Source organism: Aulostomus chinensis, chromosome 4 (genome assembly GCF_037954235.1).
Source record: "Aulostomus chinensis isolate RoL2024-O1b breed Wild chromosome 4, RoL_Achi_v1.0, whole genome shotgun sequence".
NCBI classification, from domain to species: Eukaryota; Metazoa; Chordata; class Actinopteri; order Syngnathiformes; family Aulostomidae; genus Aulostomus; species Aulostomus chinensis.
This window is the reverse complement of record NC_141323.1, coordinates 23,255,704-23,280,173: the sequence shown is the minus strand read 5'-3', so window position 1 is coordinate 23,280,173 and position 24,470 is coordinate 23,255,704. Positions and strand designations below refer to the sequence as shown.

General features: G+C 42.7%; 1 protein-coding gene across 5 annotated transcripts in view; it reads left to right on the top strand.

Annotated features, from left to right (window-relative positions):
• The window catches only part of LOC147263933 (forkhead box protein P2-like), a 102,677-nt gene that overhangs the window by 60,875 nt on the left and 17,332 nt on the right, over positions 1–24,470 (top strand). For all 5 annotated transcript variants that reach the window (XM_086202309.1, XM_086202308.1, XM_086202311.1 and 2 more), the window contains 7 exons: positions 345–434; positions 9,203–9,340; positions 11,011–11,100; positions 13,151–13,331; positions 14,450–14,729; positions 16,337–16,441; positions 22,527–22,614. In XM_086202309.1, coding sequence (XP_086058435.1) covers positions 345–434; positions 9,203–9,340; positions 11,011–11,100; positions 13,151–13,331; positions 14,450–14,729; positions 16,337–16,441; positions 22,527–22,614 — 972 coding nt within the window. The remainder of the gene's footprint in view (positions 1–344; positions 435–9,202; positions 9,341–11,010; positions 11,101–13,150; positions 13,332–14,449; positions 14,730–16,336; positions 16,442–22,526; positions 22,615–24,470) is intronic.

The window sequence follows — 24,470 nt, the reverse complement described above, 5'->3', positions numbered from 1 at the left end:
AAGTGGGTATTTCAGTTGAGCACACACTAGACAGGTCAATTCTACCGACGCTCTGCCTTCTTTTTTTTTTTCCATCCCTCCACCCTCTTCTTCAGGGGGTACTCTAGACAAACTGTATTTATCCTTGATCACAGCTCTGTGAATTGTTACTAGGACCAGTGTGGTGTTAACCACATCAGAGAGTGTTGCAGAAAACACCACATGACATCATTGTTAGTCAGATTTTTGTTCCTTAAAACTTGAATTGTCTTAGCTGTCAGCTCCTCTTCTTCCTGGCCTTCCAATCTTTCATTCTCCCTTTTATTTCACTGTCTTTTTTTCTTTTTGTGTTCCTTTCTTCACAGGCCCAACAAGCAGTGAGGCAATTACTCTTGCAGCAGCCAGGCAGTGGCCTGAAATCTCCAAAGAGCCAGGACAAGCAGCGTCCACTGCAGGTAAAGCAGCTCCCAGTCTAATCTCCTAAGTCCATCCATAATACATGCTCCTCCGAAAAGATTTCCTCTGTTCCACAAGTGTGTTTGATTTGCCAACGCAATCCTCGGACCTGTCACTGGAATCCTAAAGCTGGACAAGCCAGTAAGCTAAGCGTCACATAGACACATGAAGGACGTTTTGTCTTGAAAGCCATCTTTCCATTTTCGTGTACACATTTTTTTTCTTAAGGGTGTAAACTGAACAATAATTATAATGGGGGTGCATCCAGGGGTTATATGATAGGATGACAAATTAGAAGACATATTTGATCTGTCCTCTTTTCTTCGGCGGATCTATAGTGTTGTTGACACGGGAAGATTCTGAGGTTAGTTATTGCATGAAAGGCCTGTCATCCTGACTAGTGGGTTATGCAAACAGCTAATTTTACTGCACGTCATCTCTTCTTGTCAACGCTAATTTACCTTATTGATTTGTCGAGCTGTCTATTCCTGTTGTCAGTGATTTGGTAAAGGTCACACTTGTACATATATGCACAAACACACACAAAAAGCACACACAGTTGCACTCTGACACCACACATGCACATATCTTCATCTTAACACATTGCAGCTGCTATCACTTCACTTCCTGCTGTTCAGATATCCTCACACATTGTTATTTATCTCAATTGATGTAAGGTCCCTTCACATCTGCTGTTTTTAATGATTCATTTTTTTTTCTCCGTTTTATTTTTAGCCATTTGAAATTGAGGTGTGGGAGTTTTTGCTCTCCACTCGGCTAATAACTACCATCAAGGACCAATGGTTTACCTCATTAGGGACGTTGTGTGTTCCATTAATGACAGGGAAATTGGCGTTAACCTCACTCGTTGATATTTTCACAGAGTCTAACAATGGCAACACCTTCAATTGGAGTCACACCCCTGTGTACCTAATTACGCACTGTCTAAGAGATAAGGTTGGCAAAGACTACTCGTGCTTTTGCATTTAAATAATTCAACTTGACCTTATCAAGTGTGCTAATATTATCAGTGTATTCACACACAACCGCATCATAAATAAAAGGGCTGTTTATATGGGAGGAATGAATTGTTGGGCTTTGAAGTTTTGTATACCAAAGTGTTTTGACTCAAACAAACAAGCTCCTGATCTAAAAATGCTGGCACAGTCAACAAGAATAATAGCAGGAAGAACAATATTGAATGAGAGCAGTGTTGGTGCATGATAACAGCCCACCCATGCCCAAGCCCCTGCCTCTAATAACACCTGCAGAAGCTAAATATTGAATATTTGCATTTGCTTACGCCATCCCTGCCTCAGGTTGGTGATATGAATCAATAAGAGTTGCCGATTGGCTGGTTCACGTCAGCTCCAACTATTCCATCTGTTGATCCAGCCTTTATTAACATCCTCACCTCTTGGTTCTAAAACATCTCCATGCAGAACATTATACATCCGGATTCTCCAAGTGGTACAATGATCATTTTTTATTCTGGGACTGTGCTACTGTACACCTTTAAATCCACTCATTTCAGATGACATTTTAGTTGTAATACTCCATTGTACACATATTAGGATAAAACCTTGTTTTGCTTCTCTTATTTTTCTTCCATCTTGTCAGTAGTCACTTTTTATTTATTGTTGTCCTTGGGGAGTTTACCCAATAAAGCTGCCTTATTTACCTGGATTATGAGGCCACAATGGATGCTGCCGTGCAATATTTTATTAGCTTCACGGCTTTATAAGAATCGGTGGCAGTCATGTGACATGTTTTCCACCAGAGAGATCACGCAGATTGATCCCCTTGTATGAGTAGTGCAGTAGAAAGTGGGAAAAGGATTAATATTACCATGACATCCTGCTTATGACAGAGATAGTGATAAATCCTCTGCCAGTCTTTTTTTCCCTCTTGTTCTCCCATCTTTGGTATTTAAGGGAGGGAAATGATCCATAGATCATGGCATGTAAATTATTTAGTACACAAGCATCTAAGTGCCTCAGCTTGCAGTTTTAATTACGCGTATTAGTGGCTAAAGGCTCTCGCCTGACTAATTCTATCCGCTCGCTCATCGCTGCGTCTCAGGAGTTGATGATGCGGAGGCAGGCAGCTCTGGCATTCACATGCGCGCTCACACACACGAAAGAGAAAAAAATCTAACAAACACACATACAAACACACACACAAACTGCTTCTCCACATTTGCGTAATGTGACAGGTCTATTATTACACTGTAAGCCCACGGGAGCACTCAATAAACACCTATTTCTCCCTGTAAATCCCCCTGCCTCCGCCATGCTGCTTTCTCGGCTCTCCCAAGGCGCACGACACCCTCTCGTCTCTGCTTCTTTCCCCCCCTCACTCTCCTCTTCTCTGTGGCAATATCCCCCCTCTGAAAGGCATTTATACACTGACATTTGGAATACAAATAAAGAAACGCGGACAAGGAGAGGCGGAGAGGATTACAGAGGCCTATGAGTCTGACAGTTGTTTCATTCGCACACACGTACATAATGCATTCACACGCAGCCCACACACACACACATCACAAGCATGAAAGTTTTACTGTTGTCAGATGTAACTTTGTGCCAGTATTAATTGTTTTATATTGTTGTAGTCTATACATGTCATTATCGATTACAAACAGGGTAGAAGTTGACTCAAAGCAGCTTTAACGTGGTGGCTGAGAGATGTTTCTTGTTGATGATTGGCAGAACAGCTCAAGTTTATGAAAATCACCTGACTGTTTCAGGAGTTGCTAAATTTTTCAGCTTATGTCCCCCAAAATAAAGGTGTCAGAGACTTTTGATCCCCAATATCCCAGAGGTGGTTAAAGCATACAAACATTGTTGCTCACATATGCATTAGAATTCCATCCAAACAAAGCCAAATTCAAACTGATTTAAAATTTGAATGTCTTGTAATCTTGTTTTCATGTCTGGAAAGGTTGCCAGGTTGCCTTCAACGAAGCATCACTGCCTCATTTTGACTCAGCCACTACTTCACTTCAATATGTGACCGGACACACACAAAACCACTAGACTGACCCCCCTCACCTGAACTAATGAATTTGTCAGGTGGGGCCTTGACAATGTAGACGAACACCTCCAACCCTCCATATAGTCTGGTCTGATTTTTCTCCATCCAAAACCAGCATTGAAATGCAGTTGTGAATACCCTTTTATGAGTATGAATGAAAATGTTTAAGGTTTTATCGCAAGGTTATGGATGGGAAGAGGGTAGACTTGTTTACACCAACTTTGAGATTGGTTGTGGGCACCGGGCCCTAGGTCAGAGGAAGTATCACACTTAAAAGATCAGATCTACACGTTTGAGCCAACATAATCTCACGAGTAGCTGCTTACTGGCCCTCATCTGGAAAACCAGCATAAAGAAAGGGCTGGCTTGACTATAGGTTAGCTGACTTCAGCAAGCATGGCTAAAGGATGGCATTTCACATTTACATTTATGTATCCCCTCTGGTTGGATCTGAAAATGGAGAAAAACTATCACAGCAAAGGGAATAAAGAAAGGGGGAAAATATTATGTTATTCATGAGGAAAACTTCTGTTGACTCTGAGAGAGAAAGAGAAAAAAAACGTCAGCACATTTTAAGTCAAACACCCTTGGTTACTGCTTTTATAACCAGAAAACAAGATTTTTCCCCTCTCTCCATCTCCCTCCCCACTTCTCTTTTTTCTTGCATTTACAACACCTACAGGACAAGATTGCTAAATTGCGAGGACAGAGCAGGTTCATCATTGTGATGCAAAAGAAGTTGAAATGCAACCCCAAGGCGAGGTAGCTGAGTTTGGGGGATCAAGTGAAAGTGAGAGGGAGGGAGGGATAAAAAAAAGTAGCTCAGACCTTTGATGTAGCAGCAACAAATTTACCTTGTGACAGAAGATACATGGGTGCAATAAACGAGTTATACCAGCCCTTACACATGCAATCAGATGATTCTGGCCAGGGTGTTAATTGGATCCTAACCGGCAGATCTGATACGCCTGGGCCCCAGTAGTGAGGGGGAAAGCCTTTCCAAGTGATGAACTATAATTCACTGAGCTGCTTGAAGCACTTGTAATTTACTGTGTGTCACTGATGAAGAGGCTGATCCAGTGGAGGCTGTATTACCTGCAACATCAGAGGGAACCCCCCCCCCCCCCCCCCCATCACTTGTACTCTCACTTCTTTATATTTCAACACTGTCTCCTCTCTGCACTTTTTATTCTCCCCCACTATCTGCCACCCCCATTTACTCTTGAAATTCTGCAGGGAGGCATCAGTTGGGGGTGAATTGTGCCAGTGTAATGATTAAGGTTCTACAATTTGTAACGATAATGATACAAACAATGTGCACCAGCAGAGTCATGCAGCTAAACTCCTTTTCACTACACTCAAAAGGCTTAATCAATGATTATCTGCATATAGAGACAAATCAATATGGAAATGGTGCTAAGCCAGTCTCCTCTAGCTTTTTATTAGAGGCTTTTACATGATGGTTCTTTATGTTATGATAAATTGCACTTCCCATGTACTGCTGCCAAACCTTTATGGAAATTGATTTTGGAAAACATTCAGTAATCTACTTAGCTTGAGTCCTGACAATCTCAAGTATTGATCTCCCTAAGATGAAAGCATGTGTTTGAGCAGCTCACATGCATTTAACACAGCAAACACACATGTGCTTCTCACGTACTGCACACTTGAACTTCAGAGTCGCATACTCACCCCAGCCAGCTTGCCCCAGAGCTTTGGTGGTCCTCAAGTGGAGAGTTCCAGCTATCAATAATTGTGCGGCCACATTTGGCAGTAATTGGATAGTAAATGAGCAGTGTCAGCTGAAAGGGAGTTGAGAGGTCAGAAGTCCACAAGCTATAAGGGGGGTCTGAGTTTTGTCTCAGTGCCCCCCTGGGATGTTCAGGAGATTGAGATGAAAGAGAGGATGAGAAAAGAGGGACTTTCTCCCTTTTTTCCCTCAGTTTCTCTCTCTCTCTCTCTCTTTCTGTGTGCACAATGAAGCTAGTGGCTTAATTAGCAGTGATCTCCCTGCCAAGGATCCACAGTAATTACCAGCTAGGACCCTCCATTCCTCATTGCATTTATCTTAGCCGAGTGTGTAATGCTGCTCAGCCCTCTGTCCAGTTCTGCAGGAACTACCTCTGTCATTGATAACATCCCCTGGCACCACAATGTTTATGGGCAACATCTAATCACCTGTTTCCCCTGCATATTATCAGTAAGTGAGCAGTGAGGCAGGAAAACGAAAATAAGGAATGAATCTCTGCTGCACATGTAATTGTTTCCGTTTGAACATTGACACACCAGCAAAATCCCACTACTCTGAGGACAAAGGGCCAAATACCTGAATTGGTGCAGGGGAATTTGTCAATTGGCCCAAATGTGTGTCGTGTTTTAATGCAAGAATGGCTCGGTTACATCAAACAAAGGTGCCAACTCTGCCTGGAAATGATACCTGAGATCTCCGTGGAAGAGCTTGACCTTTCACGAGACATTGGAGAGGCTGCTTACAGGCTGCTGGGGTGACAAGAGCGCTGTAATGATCTGCTTGTTCTGGTGAGGGCCCCACTGGTGTTTTCACATCAGGAGCCAATTTAAAGGACCTTTGTTTTGCTCTCCAACTTTGTGTGCAAACCAGATGGCTTCAAAGTTCATGTCAATACTGATTATCACTCTCTTGTAGTTTTTAAGACAAGGGGGCATAAATTAAAAAAAGGGGTTCAAATGGAGAGAACAACACAATCATGTTTCTGACACATGTCTAAAAGGAAAACAGTTGTTTGGACACATCAAGGGAAAGAATCTTTCCTGTTGCCGAATAAACTGCAGGAATTGTATCCTCCTGGATCACAAAGAACCAGAAGTTCAGCACGTTTGGATATCATGGCTCCTCTTCTCCAAAAGATTCATACTGTGTGAATGTTTATGCCACCGCCATCAGCTCGTAAATGCTCATTAATTTCATCCTTTCGTGGCAAAATCATTTCTAGGAGAAGCAATTCAGCCTCCTGTTCCTTTCAATTCACTGCTCACGTCAATCAAGCCCTCATGCAGTATCCTGCAGAATGGAGGTGTTATATTCCTGCAATTATCATGTCATATACTCGAAAATGTAAATGAACGTGTGTGTAAAATTAAATTTATGGGTTGTCAGTGAAGAATAAGAACCAGGAGAGCAATTACTTATCTGCTTTCATCTTGGAGCCTCTGATACATCAAGCAGAAAAGCATGCAGTTAAATGCTGGAATTAGCATTGTGGTGCACTTCACAATGGACGTGGGCCAATGCCTTTTCTCCCCTCTCTCTGTCCTGTTTTCCCCTTTTTCTTCCCCTATTTTGTTTCGAACAGTGGTGAAAGGAAGACTATTATACCCCATTTCGCCACTAAAAATGAAAGCACTTCTGAGTTTTGATCATTTTGTTGATTTAGCTCTATGTTGAAGTTTTGTTTGGTTTTATTTATTGTTGCAGAAATGCTGCATTATTCATATCCAGGTATTACACTATGAATGCATATATTTCACTTCTGAGACAATAAAAAACACTTTGAAGTACAGTTTAGAATTTATATTATTCTATTCTACATATGCATGCGCATACATTTATGTTAAATCCTAAGCCTGCTTTGCTTTTGTGAACCAAAACATCTTTGAGCCAGCATCCAATTAATAGTCTTAATGAGTGCATCTTTAATGTTGTTTCTCAGCTGCACTCGTCCTATTGTCATGGCATCCGACACAAAACCAGGAGTGACTGCGGGGGTAATTACTTACCTTGCAAATGTACCTTTAAGGGTTAATAACAATGAAGGTGTAAGCACAGCATTTGCATAATTACACGTGGACTGTTTAATTTGCAACTTTTGACGTCTTTTGTTCAGCACATCGGTTATTGTGAGTGGGTTTTCTTTTGCGCTCCTGTATAGAGGGTCCAGAGAAGAAAAGAGATGTAGCACAACATCCTCCTCCTCCTCCTCCTCCTCCTCCTCCTCCTCTTCCCCCTTCTCCTCTACGTCCTCTCCCACCTTAGATGGAGTCCCTTCTCTCTAAGACCCTAATGAACAATGGAGGCAGGATTTGTTTGAATATGAATATGAATGTGCAGCGGGGCCGGGTGGAAGTTGACCTTCAGCTGTGATTTTCAGTTCATCAGGATTAGTCAAGGCGGGCGATCAGGAGCCACTAATGCATAATGACTTCTAAAATGAAAAATGTGTAGTGACCATGCAAATGTCTCGGCTAATCAAAGAGGGGGGAGAACCTGGGTTGGGGGGTAGGCGATGAGGAGTAGAGAGCTAAACAAGGACGTGTCAAGGCCTGACAGTGAGAGAAGGTGTGTGTGTGTGTGTGTGTGTGTGTGTGTGTGTGTGTGTGTGTGTGTGTGTGTGTGTGTGTGTGTGTGTGTGTGTGGAGGGGTGCGTGAGGGAAAGTAATCAAGTCAGCTTGATTAGCTGGCGATGAGGACAGGGATGTCTTATTGGCCCCTTGACACACCATATAGGCTAGCTACTGTCATGGCAGCTCCGTGCCAAACACAGCTGCAATTAGTGTCAGTGAAGCTGGTACTACATGTTGATATTTTAATTGTCTTATAACAGTTTAAAACCTCTTTGTTGATAAGATGTAGCCTAATCAATAGGCGATATGAGTGTGAGAATTTTTTGTTCAAGCGTAATGTATCTTAAAGGTCATCTTAAAACAGGAAAGAATGATTTGAGTCGGTCAATTGAAGTGTGTATAAGTCATATGTAGTCAAGGTGCAATGATGCTGTTTTTCCACATCTAAAATGTAAACTAAACCAAACACAAAAGTATATTTCTTCCCCCCAGGAGTTGTTTTTTTGTTTGTTTGTTTGTTTTTTTACACAGGCTGCTGAAACTGACAATGACTTTTAGCCACACTCCCCTGTTTCCATGTGTCCACATAATCAAATAGCCTCCTCTTCCCACCGATCTGCCACCTCAGACATCAATAGCACTGGCATCTTTTGAGGAAAATTTTAAGGAACTACAGAATGCATATCTTTGTTTTGTTTTGGTGAAGTTCTTCTACAGCACACAGGTATTTTACTCATTATCACCTAAAATTGCAAGTTTTTTTGTCAGAGTTAGAATCGACAAGGCTTTTAGCTGCTTTTATGAGAATAAAAGATTATGTTTTTTTTTTTCTGTTTCCCCTTTTTTCCAACCAAGAAAATATTGTAGGACGAACCCCCAATCGCTCAGCCACCACCCGCCTCATCACTGATTGTTCGTGCTCTATGTCCACTTCATTAATGTAGTTTTAATCGACTTTGGAGTTGTGCATTTTCACACTTTCGCAATCGCAGCACTGATAGACGGGGGGGGGGGGGATTCAAGAGTCTTGCTAATTAAGGTCTATGTCTATTTAAATCCTGTACTTTTCCCAGCGGGCTGGAAGAAGGAAAATAAGATGAGCAACATAAAGGCACAGCACCTTTCTTCTTTCAGCATCTCTTCTAGGCTGTTCAACGTCATGGCCATAGGAGGCCTGCTCTCCCTGCCTTTTAGCCACCAATTAGACCTCTTGCAATATGCCAATCTCCTGTTGCACATCTGCAATACTATGTTTTTCCAACTTTCTCCACTTAAACGATCTCGCACTCTAATTGTTTACCATTCTCTTCTTTTCCCATCCTCTACATCTTATACCTCCCCTGTTCCCCCCCTGTCGTCATCTCCCTTCTTCCTCCCTGTGCCTCATCCCTCTTTCATCCTCCTGCTTCAGGTTCCAGTGTCAGTGGCCATGATGAGTCCCCAGGTGATCACACCACAACAGATGCAGCAGATCCTCCAGCAGCAGGTGCTTTCCCCCCAGCAGCTCCAGGCCCTCCTCCAGCAGCAGCAGGCTGTGATGCTGCAGCAGGTACACAAACATTCTCATCCAGCAAAACACTGCAGTACATGTGGATACACATGCACTTGTAAATGTAACACATAAATTATCTCCCTTAATGAGGGATGTGCTGTGCTAATGTGACAAACTTCTGGCATGCCTCCTCATCTTTGATTGTAACCTCACAAACCAAATATAGACCTGTTGTCACTAAAGACCATTAACACATAAACACAACCAACCCGCACATGGGATCAGTGCACACTCACAAACACACGTGCACAACCTGAGTCACTCCTTTTTCAGTGTATTGCAGCCACCAGCTGCTTACACCCGACTCACCACCGCCCCTTGTCCTTGACACGCTTACCAAGAGGAGTCTGAAATTGACTTACTTGTTCACGTCACCTCTAATTAACCGTCTCCTGTGTGTCACCAGTTCAATTCCCTGACAGGCATCCATCAGGGACTGGAAGAGTAGGGCACAGTTGGCTTGAACACCAGAAGCTGAATGATAGGTGATGGATGATGTAATATTAGGAACTGGCTTGTGAAAGTACACACTCAACACGTGTCAGAGTTGGAATCCTTTTCTCATCCATAGATGATTAAGCAAAAGCGAATTGTTTAATTAAGAATGTCACTTATTCTGATGATTCCTCATTATTAAGAGCAATCACACTCTGTATTTGGTGACTGTTTCAGCACACTTTGCACAGCATCTGTCACAGCAAATAAAGGAACTTAAGATTCAAATTAATAAAATTCAATTTGAGCATTTTTAGTTCTCATTAATATAGAGATTCTTTGGCAGTTTCGGCATAGCGCAGTTGATCATGTCGTCTCAATGGGTGCTTTGGCAATGTGTCATAGCACACATTAGCTAAAAGTAATCCAGAGTAAATAGGAGCCACTTGGTCAAAATTTGTCTCAGCTATGTTCTCGTGTTGATTTATGTTGATGAAGTAACTGGGGCAAGAGTTTGCATTCGGTCCTTGGGATCTCATTCATTTTTAATATGGTGTCTGTTAAATCATGTGGATATTTTTATGGCAGTAAGCCGAAAAACTCGACCATCCATCTCAGCTTCATGGACTTCTTCATCACGCCAAAAAAGCCATCTGAAGTTTCTATGAAATTTAGCTGAAATCATTGCTTAAACAGATATCACCGTATGTGTGTCTGTCTGTCTGTCTGTCTGTATGTGTCTGTGTGTTAAATGAATCAGTTCAATGTTGTGAGTCTGTCTCTGGGGCAGTTTATTTTGTTTATCTCAGCTACTCAAAAAGAAGCCATCACATTCTGGCAACCAAATGCGCAGTTAACATGATGAATTGATGCCCCCACCAGATCTGTGGGACTATTAAAAGCCCATATGGAGAGGAATGTGAAAGACGAGGATACAAATGCCAAAGCCACTTGAAATTTTTTTTTTTATATCATGCAACAGTTTCTGCCTGAGCAACATGTGAGGTATAGTTGGAGCTGAGGCAGGGTAGGCAATGTTAAGAGAGACTGTCTGTTTAATTCCAAGGGATCTTCTGTGAGGGTTTTCCATGTAAATCTATTCAATTCATCTCAAAAATGGCATACAGATATTCTTGTATGTAGTGTATTGTAAAGCTATTGAAATCAAACATCTTTGTGAGAGAGTTTTTACATTTTTTTTATCTTTTGCCCGTGTGCATGTGTGCGTGCAGCAACATCTGCAGGAGTTCTACAAGAAACAGCAGGAGCAACTTCATCTACAACTTCTCCAGCAGCAACACCCTGGCAAGCAGGCTAAAGAGGTTGGTCCTCCACATTCACACATCTATCACCTGTACCATGGCATTTTAGATCGAAAAAGGTCAAACGTTAACAGTACTGTGACATAATTTTCTGCAAAACGTCATTATTAAAGGCCATACCTTTGAAACAGACGTTGGAAGTTTGACCGTATTTGGCATTTGGCCAGATACTGAATAGGTGACGCTAATCTTGGTAGTTCACCTCAAAACTGTGATGATTGTATCGACCTTCTATGCTGCAAGGTTTAAGTATCCACATTTCAGATTTTCAGCCCCTTTGCATCAGCCCTCATTTTTGAAGAATTGTCTGCTGTTATGGTTAATACCTTTATATCTATTCTTTCAAAGTCTTCTTTACTGTATATTTTTTTGGATGTAAATGGGCAGTTGTCAGTCAATCATAGACTAACCCCTAATACACACACCACCTTGCAACAATTTCTGCTACCCTCACGCACAACCTGGCAATGACTGCATTAATGAAGCAGGATTCACAAAAACGATGCATGCACACAGTCTCACCCCCTGATTTATAGAAAGAAGACTAGAGACAAAGAGGTCCCAGGTCCAACTCATTAATGAAGTGTTTCTACAGGCACACACAGAAAAATACATGCTCTACCTCTAAAGTTACGGTGTATGGCACTCATAAATCACAGTGATAGGAAGCCGGTCGACAGACATAGCTCTGTCTCATACTTGTTGGATATCAGAGAGGGGGAGATAAGCGTGACAGCCATAGCTACATTTGCATAACTGTGCTGGTTGGTGCTGAACCCTGAGAGCCAGTCCAGGGCTTCATTGCGACGGCACTGTAAGTGTGAGAGCTTTTAAATTGATCAGAAGAAAACTGTATATCACAGAAACATTCTGTCCTTTTTTCTTCTCTCTGTTATACATCTCAGTGACTCCTCAAGCAGCCCATTATGCTGCCCCTACAGGAAGCCACGACTGACCTCCCGGCGGCTTTGTTTCTGTTTGGATTTGTGAATAGTTTTTCCAGGGCCCTGCCATCAAATATGGAATAGAAATTGCTCCCTTATTTCTCTAGAGGCAGGGTGAAGAGGTGGGGGACAAACCACCTCCCTGCATCACTCCATTATGCAGCCTGTTTTCCAGTGAGCGCATCACAAGTTTTTACTCCCCCTCCACCACACCCTCACAATTCCTCCTCCTCCCCCCTCTTCCACGCCTCTCCAGGTCCATCATGATCTAAACATACAGAAATACATGAGCTTGACATGCTGAATGCACACACATGTATATGGTAAGGAGAGAAGAACAAAACATCCAAGTCGTTCAAAAGATAGCAAAAAGACACTTCAGACTGCCAGTCATTACCTTAGTCTGACTTGTGGTTTACAATTTGATGAAGATTTTTTTTTTGCTGTTTGTTGTTGTTCACCCCCTAAAAACTCACTCCCTCTCTTTCTTGTTTTGCTGCAGTTATGTTTTTCAGTGTTTTGTTGTTTTTGTTGTTGTTTTGCACAAGGCTTATGCAACAAACAATTCTCTCTGGCAGTCGGATTGGGGATATGTGTGTGTTTGTACTCAGCAGTCACATACACGATGCTGTAAATCTGTCATCCTGCCAACTCCCTCTGGCCATATAAGCACCATCAGTGAAGGCGAGACAATTAACTATCAGGGGTGGTTATTGGGGGGGGTTGTTCCAGGGACTTAGTATCATATACGATCACAAGCAGGCAATGGTAGGCTTGAGAGCTGGCATATTAGCACAGCTTTGTATCTGTTTGTGTGCACTCATGAACATGAACACAGTAACAGAGAGGAACTCTGGTGCAGCCCAAAAACAGGAGGAAAAATCAAGTGCGCACAGACAGCGGGAGAGTAGAAAAGAGACAGAGGTATAAGTAAGGTCACGGCAGAGGCGAGTGAGTGCAGACTCTCACACACACACACACACACACACACACACACACACACACACAACCAACACTCACACACACACAGCCAAATCCGTCCTCTCTCCCTCTCCCTCAGTTGTTAATTCGTCTGTAATTTTCCCTCCCTCTCCTCCTCTCTATAGCAACAGCAGCAGCAGCAGCAGCTGGCCGCCCAGCAGCTCGTCTTCCAGCAGCAGCTTCTGCAGATGCAGCAGCTCCAGCAGCAGCAGCACCTGCTCAACATGCAGCGGCAGGGCCTGCTCTCGCTGCCTGGGCCCGCTCCTGGCCAAGCTGCCCTGCCCGGACAGACGCTGCCCCCACCAGGTAAGAGTAGAGGTGGGATGAATTAGGGTAGGAGTGATGTGCATGTGACTTGTAGCACTTATGGTCACATGCATCCTGTGTTTTGTGGATGGTTTGTGGAACAAGTGTTTGTCACTCTGCTTTTATCTCTTTCATTCTGCCTCACTGCTGTTTGATACCTATCTAGTGTCTCAAAGCCTGTCTGCCCAACTCCTTGTCTGTCTTGCTGAATTGCCTGTCTTTGTTTCTCTCATTGGTATGCACCTGTGTCTCTTCTGTGTTATCTCTAAGTATTTCTGTCTGTTTGCCATCACCTCATTGGTATGCCTTCCTACTATCCGCCATGTCCCTAACTCGCCACATGATCGTTTTTTTTAGTCTTTAAAATCCTTTTCCCCGCTCTTCTTGTCTGATTAGGACTTCCTTTGTCTACCTCCCTTTCTCCCTCAGCTCTTCTCTGCTTATTTTTGCTGTTTTTCCATTTCTATTCCTATTCTCCTGCCCCCCACTCCTTTCCTGATTCTTGTTGTTGTTGTTGTTGTTTACTGCCTTCACTGAGAACCATAGAGAGGAAAAAGAGAAGAATAAAAGGACACAGAGGGAGCAAGAGCGAGATAGGCTCCATTTTCTCCTGAGTCAAGTAAACACCTATGTTTATTGTTTACAACCAAAATGGCGGAGACAGAAAACAAGAAGCAGAGAGACATTAGAGTGAAATCAAAGCAGTGAAATTGCCTAATTAGTTGCCAAGCTGGAAAGAAGGAGCAGACAAAGACTGTTTATTTGAACATCATAAACAATAATGCCATTTGTACACTCAAACCAATTCTTTGCAAATCCTCTTAAGATTTTATTGCAACACTCAACATTTTGAGAACTACATCAACAGGTAAAGTTGGCAGTACCTCAGTGGGCAGAAGAGTAGAAGAGCTCAAACTCAGCCTTGCAGTGAAGTAGTTCGGGAGCATCATTGGAGGCCTTGAGTCATGCAACTCTTCTGGATGTTGAATAAAGTGGTCAGGGCATTTTTGTTAGGCAAATCTCTCATTTTTTATGATACACTGTTTACATTAATTATTCCTTCTTCCTCTTGTCTTTCCCTCAATTCCCATATCTGTCTTGCTTTCTGTTTTCTGTAGCTGGCCTGAGCCCTGCAGAGCTCCAGCAGTTGTGGAAGGATGTGACTGGAGGCGGTGGCCATGGCATGGAGGACAACGCAATCAAACACAGCAACAGTGGTACTGGCACTGGTGGGGTAGGCGGTGGTTTAGACCTCTCCACCAACAACTCTTCTTCAACTACCTCTTCCTCCAATCCTCCCAAAGCTTCACCACCCATCTCTCACCATTCCATTGCCAACGGACAGTCCCCAGCCCTCAATCACAGAAGAGAGAGGGAACGGGAAAGGGAACGAGAGAGGTATCAGCGACCCTTTTTTCTTTCTTCTTTACCAGAAAAAAGGGGTTGTATATGAAAAGTTTGTGACCTGCCACACATGCACAATACAAAAAGAACTCTCATCCAAAGTAAAATAACAGCATTGTTAGCCACAGGGAAAACCTGATGTTTTGTTTATTTGTTCAATAGTTTATTAGTGTCGTGGTAATATGCACAAAAATAAGAGCCTTGTTCTCCCAGAGGACCACATGTGCCATTGAACGCACTTAGCTTGTATACAGATATCAAACGCAAGGAGAGGAAGCCATGCAGGCAGGCACACACACAACAAGCCTCTCTGGCAGCCAAGACAAGGTAACCTCCTTGTACATTAAGTATTTAGTGCTTTCTCACAATTCTTCCCTTTTGAAAATTACCTTTCTTGCTTGCTTGTCATGTAAACAGAATATGTGATGCCTTGAGTGGCGTTTCCAGGATGTTTATCCTTGTGATGGCGTGTTTTATAAATGCGCCCCGCACCAAAACACTGACTGTTCACATATCTGCCTATCTTGGCCATGCATTATTCAAAGGCTTTTCTTGGGCGATATTATAATAAGGACTTAGCAGTGTGTGTGTGTGTGTGTGAGTGAGTATGTCTATGTGGAAGCTTCATAGAGACTCACACTGGAGGTAGAAGTGCTATGTAATTGGTTTAAAGTAGATGCTATCGCTCCAGCACCACTAAAAGGAAGCTTGACAAAAAGATTTTTTGAAAGGAAGACAGGGAGAGGTAGAGAGGGAATCAGAAGAGGAGTAAGACAAGGGGGAAAAAACACTTTTTATCTGCCTGTGTCCCGAGGGGTGTTTGGTGTCTCATAATGATCGAACAAGGAGTATTGTAAGGAGCGCTGCTTACTAACATGTCATGGATCGATGTGGGGGAAGCCCCCTTTGTGTGTAAAACACAGTGTGAGCTACGCCAGTGCTAACACATATTCATGTACCACACGCACACATATAGTCATTGACCACACAAGCGCAAGCATAACCTATAAGCAGACATAAAGAAACACACTGTACACAACACATCCACACAGACATGCACACACACACATCCGAGCCAAGCCTAAAGGTTAAACTGTCATCTTTAATAGGATGTGCTGTCTAGGCAGGGTCGTAACTTATTTGGGTGCCATTTGAGAAACGCCAGAGCACCCCTGCTCCCCTTGTCCTCAAAGAACATAAGTTACACAGAGTATTAATCTTCTGATGAAAATTATATGGCTGTCTGGATTTTTAATGTTTACTTGAAAGCCTCCAGCCCTCTTTCCCGTAATAGCTTTACAAGATGGGCTGGGGGCTGCATTGAGACTACAGCTCACTCAAGATTTCTATGAGGATTGTTAACTGATTAAATTCTACCTTGTCTTGTAATTAAGGCACCTGCATGTTGGGACATATAGACTGAATGGAGATCAATGCCCAGTAATAGTAGCTTTCCATTTATCGTTTTCTATCTATGTCTCTCTCCCACTCTCTGGCCTCAATTTTAGCCCACTGCAGACCTGTTTTAACCTCTTGGGTGTTGACTGTAACCTGGAAAACTTTGTCATGCTTGCCTCTCCTTCTTTTCACTTAATCTTTAGTTCACAACATGAAGAAAATGGAGGGTCCCATCCCCTGTATGGTCATGGTGTGTGCAAGTGGCCCGGCTGCGAAAGCATCTGCGAGGACTTTGGACAATTTTTGAAGTAAGACCATGCACCTGTATGTTTATATGAGCTTCTTAACTCCATATGAGAGTGTTTTTATGTGTGTGTGTGTATGTGTGTGTGTGTGTGTGTGTGTATGCGCTTGCAAAAGCTAACATTTTATCCCATGGAGGTAGCCCCCTACACCTTCTCTCCCTGTGGATACAGAGTGGCCTTACAAAGAAGACACCACTACCTTTTCAAAGAGCCATTTTGACCTCCCAGAGAGCCAGTTGACAGGGTTCATCTCCAGTAGCGCAGGATTCAAACCAATTGTGATCCATAACAAATCTCCTTTGCCGGCATGGAAGGGCCTGATAGGTTTGTGAAAAACGTCAAAAGCTAATGGCAACTCGCACGGCCGCACACTTACCTCCACAACAAAGGCCCCCATTCACTGTTGTCATGGTGCAGGCGCCAGAGCGAATGAACTCTTCATGCTCCATCAACAATTTAGTTAATTAGCTCATTTGTAATTGGCCGGCTTTGTTGCCAGGATGTTAGTGGGGGGACATCAAAGGAAGAAGGTGTTTGCAGCGCTGCCGATTACAGGTTATCACAATGACACTCACTGAGTCTCTCTTGGCCTTCTCTCTCTGTCTGTGTCTCTCTGCCTCTCTCTCTCTCTCTGTCTCTCTCTCTCTCTCTCTCTCTTACTATCACTCTTTCTCTGGCTCCCTGCTCTCACACAGAGAAGAAAAGAAAGGGAAAGCTTTAATTTGAATATTCTAATTAGATTTGTAATTAACTGTGAAATAACGATCTGGCGAGTGTTTTTCACGGGCTGTAAACGTCCATGTGAATTCGCATAAACTCTTGAAATCAGGACATTGTTCTGGTGTATTTTCTAAAATATGCATTTCTCTACAGTAAGAAGGCTAAAAAAAATGTACTTAAATGATGAAGTAGTCCACTCAATTAGAGCTGCTGATGTAGGGCAAGCTTGAGAAATAAAGTTAAAATGGGCATCTATGAAATGAAATTCTGTCATGAACATATCGGTCTTTGAAAAAAAAAACCAGCCAGACTGAACGTTAAACTGCATTTTCACTCTGTAGATTCAGAATACTCACAGCAATTGTAATTGACAGCGTCATATATAAATGAATCAAAGGTGAACAAATATTACAACACTGGCCTGAGTGTTTGTGTTTGTGCTTATCCCTTTGGGAAATTGTGCCACATACATGTCAATATCAATCTCTAGAGTGGCAATCCATGGGTAAAACCTGATATAATTTCAGTCATGCTTATGAAAAAAAAACAGTGTAGACTACACTTGTCGAGGTAGAAGAGGCTACCGTACATCTTGAGGAACACGTGTGTGTGTGTGTGTGTGCGCGCATGTGTGTTTGTGTGGGTCTGTGTATCTGTGTGTGACTGTATGTGTGTGTGACTGTGTATGTGTGTGAGAAGGCAAGCCAGTATCGGATTAACTTTTTTCTGATATCTAGTTGTATCACCTTAGTACGCTTCCTTAAAGAAGGCATCAGTCTTTCCCTCTGCACTGTACACGCAAACACACGTACATCTGTGTGCTTTAAGGATACTGTGTCTCAGTGGCTTAGCGGGTCATTCAGGTGAGGGGCAGAGATACGCTGTATAAAACGGTAAGCTGGTAAACTGATGCAAAAGGATGCATGCTTGTAAAGGCAAGCAGCGAGATAGACAGAGGGAAAGCAGGTAGATTACAAACTTTAAAGCTAGAGCACATTTTGGCAGATGGTTTTGTAAGGATGCTTGCTAGATCATTGGCTGCTACAAAACAGAAACAATGTCTTGGTTCAGCTCTCCGCTGTCTCTCTCTCTCTCTCTCTCTCTCTCTCTCTCTCTCTCTCTCTCTCTCTCTCTCTCTCACACACACACACACAAATACACACACACAGACACACACACATCCCTGCAAGTCAGAGGCTGTCGCTATACTGTAACTCAGCCAGCACATGAAAACAGACACCAACAAAGAAGGCAGGCTCGTCATCAGAACAAAGATGGCTGCTCGGTGGCGTGCCTTGGAGCGGTGATTGTCGGTGTCAGAGGCACTGCTTTTATGTTTCTGGAGATGCCACTCGACTACACACACACGAACACACAATGATGCTCACACATACAAGCATAGTTTAAACGGGGTTACATAAAGCGGGTGTCAGATTTAGATGACAGTTTGGATGTTGGTAGCTGGGTGTGGGTTACGCATGTGAAGAGGGGGGCAGCCAAGTCAAGCTGGCATCTCATAGCTCACTGCAGGAGCTAAGCTCAGCGGCAGTGACACGTTTAGTCATCTATTGTTTTGTTGCATGAAGAAACTTGTCAAGATCAGCATTTAATAGCTCCTCTGTGTTCTTTTAAGTGTTTTCACCTGGAAATGGTAGCCGCAAGGTGCCTGGCATCCTGAATTAGCTCTCTGAAGTACAAAATGAAATCATATCAGTGGGAATGTTGCTTGAGTGGTGGGTGTTGGAGGTGTGTGTGTGTGTGTGGGGGGGGGTGTGGGTGTGGGTGTGTGTTTGTATGCATGTGTGTGTGTGCAACAGTGAGAGAGATAGAGAAAGCAAGAGAAAGGACCATAAATGGTAGTCATGCTAAGACTAATTTTGTTGGAAATCCAGTAGCTTTCTTAATACACTCCTCTACCAGCATGTTCGTGTCTCTCCTTCTTTGGTATTTCATCTCATACACCCCCATTAAATCAATGTCCTCCCACCTCAATGAGATGCAGTCTGTCTACATATAAACGATATAACAATACTTGCTCCCACACACACACTTAACTCTTCCACTCATTGTCACCACCATGCTCTCCTTATTACTAGCAGAAAGGCAGGCTCTAAGTTAAAATGGCAAGCTCAGGCGCTAACCTGGTGTCTGTAACCCACTGCTAATTAAACCCACAAGGCAGCAGCCAAGTGTCTTCGTCTCTATATAATGTACACACACACACACGCAGACGCACACTGTGGAGGCAGTCAGGCAGGCCCCTGGCCCCTAGATAGCCAAGCTCCCCCTCTACCCTTCCACATGTCTGCTGCACTGTGACAAGACCTTTAAAACGGAGGGCATTACTTATGCATCACCACCGTGGGGAGAGTGTCTGCATGTGTGTATGCATGTTTGTGTATATATACTTGCTTATGCATGGAAGTACAGTACATGCTTCTTTTGTTTGTTCTGTGTGTGTGTACATTACCTTGGTCGAATTAGCGTTGGTATGTGTGTGTGCATGCCATGTCTAGTCGGGGTGCGTAACTTGCTGTTCTCTGCTGGGCCTTAGTAGCCCCTGATAATACACACAGATAATTAGCAGAGGTACATCATCCATATATGCTGGGTTGTGTAGATTTATTATTGGGCCCTTAGTGGACATTGATGGCCTATACATATTCATATTCACAGCTGTGGGGTAAAACCTTTGAGATGTTTTGCTCCCATCTCTGAGAGAAAAGAGACTGCAGGATCCAATAATATCCAATTTCCTCCCCTTTTTTTATTGTTATGTCTTTCTTTATCAGGTTTGTTTTTGTTTTTTTACACCTTTGCAACATCTCTAAATTTCCATCTTTCACATGCTTCATGTCACATGGTGGTATTTCTTCCAAGACAGAAATTCAAAAAGACAAAATCCAAAAAGACAAAAACAAAACAACACTGTTTCTATCAACATATTTTTCCTTCTTTTTTTTAATCTTTTTTTTTTAATTAAAATTAAATTAAAATGCACAAAATCAGGATAGAAACCCTTACTGACCTCTCAAATAATCTTCAAGTCACATGACTGACCAGCTGCTTGCCACAAAGTCATGACGGATATTACCAAACTTTCTCTAGACAGCATGCAACACGGCAAATGTTCACTGGCACTGGAAAGTAATAACTCCATTGATTTTGCTGGCTGTAGATGGCCTGAACAACCTCCTCTTCCTCTACTGCTAGTTCTACCCATGCGTACTATTGATTTTACCGCCATCTTCTGATAAAAACGGGCATTGTGTAGTCCAGTTCATTCATTCCAAAGTAGGCCGAAACACAGCAAGTTCGCGTTTCCTTTTTGGCTTAAAATTTGCTCGACAGTTGCATGGAAACTTCCATGGAAAACTTGAACTTTATGTCCGACAAGTAATTTTTCCACTAACCTTCAGCAATAAGCTCTGAACTTCAGTGTAATGACAAGTTTCTTATCAAGATATCCAAATCATATAAGAGAAAGAGCTTGCATGTTAAGAGTTATGGGATTTTGTTTAATAATGGAAGATAATTTATATTTAAATGGAGAGGAACAAAGTACTTTTCAGCCACATCTCAGTAAATAAGGTGTTCTTTCATTATTGTTTCCTGGCTGCCTGTCTTCCCCCTCCTCTTTTTTTCCTGTCTTGTGGCATTATTAATGCACAGTAGGACATGCTGCCATTTCAATATTTCATAAATGCATGTAGTAATCTGCCTATAATCGGCTCGCTAACTGGCCAATAGGTGTGTGAGGGAAATATCTGGCTGAAGGACAGACATGAGGCCTTTGCACAATCCCAGACAAACATCGACAAGGTATAGAAAAATATGCTGCTTGTCGACAAGAGGCAAACTTAATAAAGACGCCCTCTTTTTTTCCTTTTTTTTTGTAATGAGGTATCTTCAGGGACAGCGAGCAGCCCGCTCTGTGCTTTTGAAGCAGCTGTAATTCATGACACACGCCATACATCAAGTGCATAAGATAGCATTATGGGCAGTGAAATGAAAAGGGTATTTGCAACATTAGTTCCCTCATCCTGCGAGGGACGTGATTAAATGATTAATGAAATGCCCCCTTTTTGCATGCGCATTCTGAAACAGCAATTAGGCACAGGGCTAGAGAAATCCACCGGTTCATCCCTCCTCTCTCCACCCCCACCCACCAGCCCCTATCCATCCCACCCCTCCTTTTTTAATGCTACCTCCTTTTTGATTCATAATGAAACATTTCTGAACATTAGAACTGAAATGGTGAGAAAAGTAAAAGCAAAACAGAGATGGAAGGGTTTTTAAATGTGTTGGGTGTAATTGAATGATACAAAGCTATTGTGATTGTAGAGTGTTGATTGGCAGGCCAGGAGGGAAGTCGGCACAGTGAGTTGTCTTGTTTTGCATGCTGCAGATAAACAAGAAGCGAGGGCTTTAGAGGAGACTATAGAAATATTTCTGGGTGTGTGTTTTTATTGTCAGTGTTTGTGAGAGCTCATGATAATGTTAGAAAGTGTGTTTGTGCTCTTAGATAGAGTGAAAGCCGGAGAGAGGGTTTACTCTTCTAATGCACTGGAGGCAGCACTGTAAATGATCATTGAAGGGTCTGCAAGCTAACCTATAATTACTAGAGATAAAGTGGCAGCTCTGGCATTTCATAAGCATTCCTCCTCAGAGCTTGCTTTGTGAGTTTGTCACCAATGATCATTTAGATAGAGGCTCATTACCCAGCATCACAACACTTTAGAACCTCGGTATTTGCCCCATATTTGTGTGTTTTTGCACGTATACGCTCACGTGTATGGGGAATAAAGGTCTATCTTAATGGCAAGGCTCTTTTGTGTCCTACAGACGAAATCCAATCGAGACAAAAACCCTCATTGACTGTTATGGCTGTCTGACTGCCTTTTTCTTTTAATGAGGCGAACACGCCAGATACATTTAATATGTCTGCCGCCAGATAATGCACCTCCAGCTGAAGAGATGCTTCTACTTCTACAGTACGTGTCAAATGTTGCTGGTGTTAAATTGTGCGTATTGTTTTCGGTAAACGAAGGAGACAAAGCCGTTCTGCTGGGCTAGCTCCTTTTATTCTCAGCAGAACACAGCGCTCAGGGTGGCACTGAAGTTAGCCATCTAAACCGGTGCAGTCCTATTGTCATGTTAAACGTGGCACCACACACACCATCATGTTACTTCTAATTACCTCATTTCAGAGCAGAACAATGATTCCTAACAGGACCCTATAGATAGTTGTCCCAGTATAGAAATATTATCATTAAAACAAGGGAAGTTGATACTGTAATTATCATGCTCCACATGGTGAAAATGACAGATCTGATAGGTTCTCTCTCCACCCCCCTCCTCTTCCCAGGCACCTAAACAATGAACACGCTCTTGACGACCGGAGCACAGCCCAGTGTAGAGTGCAGATGCAAGTCGTACAGCAGCTGGAAATACAAGTAAGTTTTTCTGGCTCAAAGTTGCAACAAAGCTTTACATTCTGTCACAAGGTACCCTCATTCTGAACCAATCTTTATTTAAGTTACTTATCATCCTGTCAAAACTTTGTTTTCAAAGAGACAGGCCAAAGTGTGGTCTGCTCAGTACTTCTAGGCACACAGGATCTGCCGAATCCAACAAAGCCACTAAACAAAGGAATCCTCGGGCCTTACAACGAAAGCCATTATGGCTGTTTTAATTGAATTAAGCTTTGCACTTTATTTTCTCTGCTTTCTTTTTCTCTCTCCCCCACCCTCTTTTCTTTCCAATTAATAGCAAGTGCATCTCTCCCAGTCTGCTGTGTTAATTAACTGCACTTTGCACCTGAAGAAAGCTCAAAAGGAGGGAACTATTTTCAGTAGGTGGAGCGTGACCTTATTAAGAAGTCATGCTGGCTAGATAATGAGAGCGCTGATTGAGCGACATTATTACTCAGCACTGACGGCAACTGCTTCCCTTCCTTTGAAAACAAATAGATATCTATGTTTGGAACTGAGGCTATAACAAAGTGGCAGCTGCAAGTATTTAGTGTGTTATTTGAGACCAGGGTCGGAGGGGTTAACCTAGCTGACCAGTTCTCCGCAATTCGTAAAGTTAGCACCCCTAAAAGGGATCGGCACTGGGACATACTGTTGTACCATGTTAGGAATTTGATAGAAAGCAGTGGAAGCCAAGATGTTCTTCTGCGCATTGAAAGTTAATGCATTTGTCGTCTGTATTTGCAGGATTAGGTGCTTAAAGTGGTGAAAAATACAAAAAAAAAATAGATAATAGCATACGTCAATCATGTGATGGTCAGGGTAAAGGGCAAATACACTGATATTATTTGTCCAAAACTCTTGATTTCTGTTCTTCAACAAGCTTTCTGTCCATTTTGTTGTTCTTGTTTGGTTTGTATCTCTTTGACTGGCACTGTTAAAATAACTTCATCTCACTGGACCCTCTTCTCTTACAGTGATAGATGGGAGAATTAGCTTGCTGCTTATCTCAATGAACCAACGCCTAATACTTGCATAAAAGTAGTCGATGGAACCAAGCATAGTTTTGCATTTTCTTTTCTTTTTTGAAAATTTGTTTAAAATTTTTGATACATTCAGATGAAAACTTGACCAATGTTCTGAGGGGTCTTAAAATAAAATGTATTCTGTTGTTGTGTGAAAAAAAAAAAAAAAAGTACAAAAAAAAGGATTTATGTTGTATTTTCTGTTTTTCCTTGAAACCCCAAGCTAGCGAAGCTTTACAGTGTGACCAATTACAGTGTTGCTCTTGTGTTGTCTGTCCTGTCTCTTCTCTCTTTTTCTTTTACTACTTACACCCTCCATCCCTCTCTTCCCCCTTTTTTTAAGACCCGTCACTTGTAATGAGGACCAGATTTGTGTGTGTGTGTGTGTGCGTGCGCGCGCCTGTGCGTGGGTGGATCGGTGCACTTGCACTACTTGTCTCTTTCTCATTGCCCTGGTCCTTCTGTGTGTATATTAAGGGTGTGGGGTATTTGAGCCTTTCACGTGGTCCAGTCCCTGTCACTCCCTGTGAATTAGATTGATGATAGGCAATGGCTGGGGCCACTAACTGGACCAGGGAGGCGGAGTCGCCTCATACCCTGTTTGGAAGACCCCTTCACCTCTCAGCAGCTGCTGGCTGCGTTCCATCCCCCTAACAGTGTCCACAGGACTTTACACACACACTCAGGACCACCTAATTTATGGCCCAACTAGCTTGTTACTGTCAGAGCCTTGCTGACCTAAATTCTGCTATTGACAAAAAGATGAAATGCTATTTGTTTAGCCTGACCTGTCAGCAGCAGCAGCAGCACCCC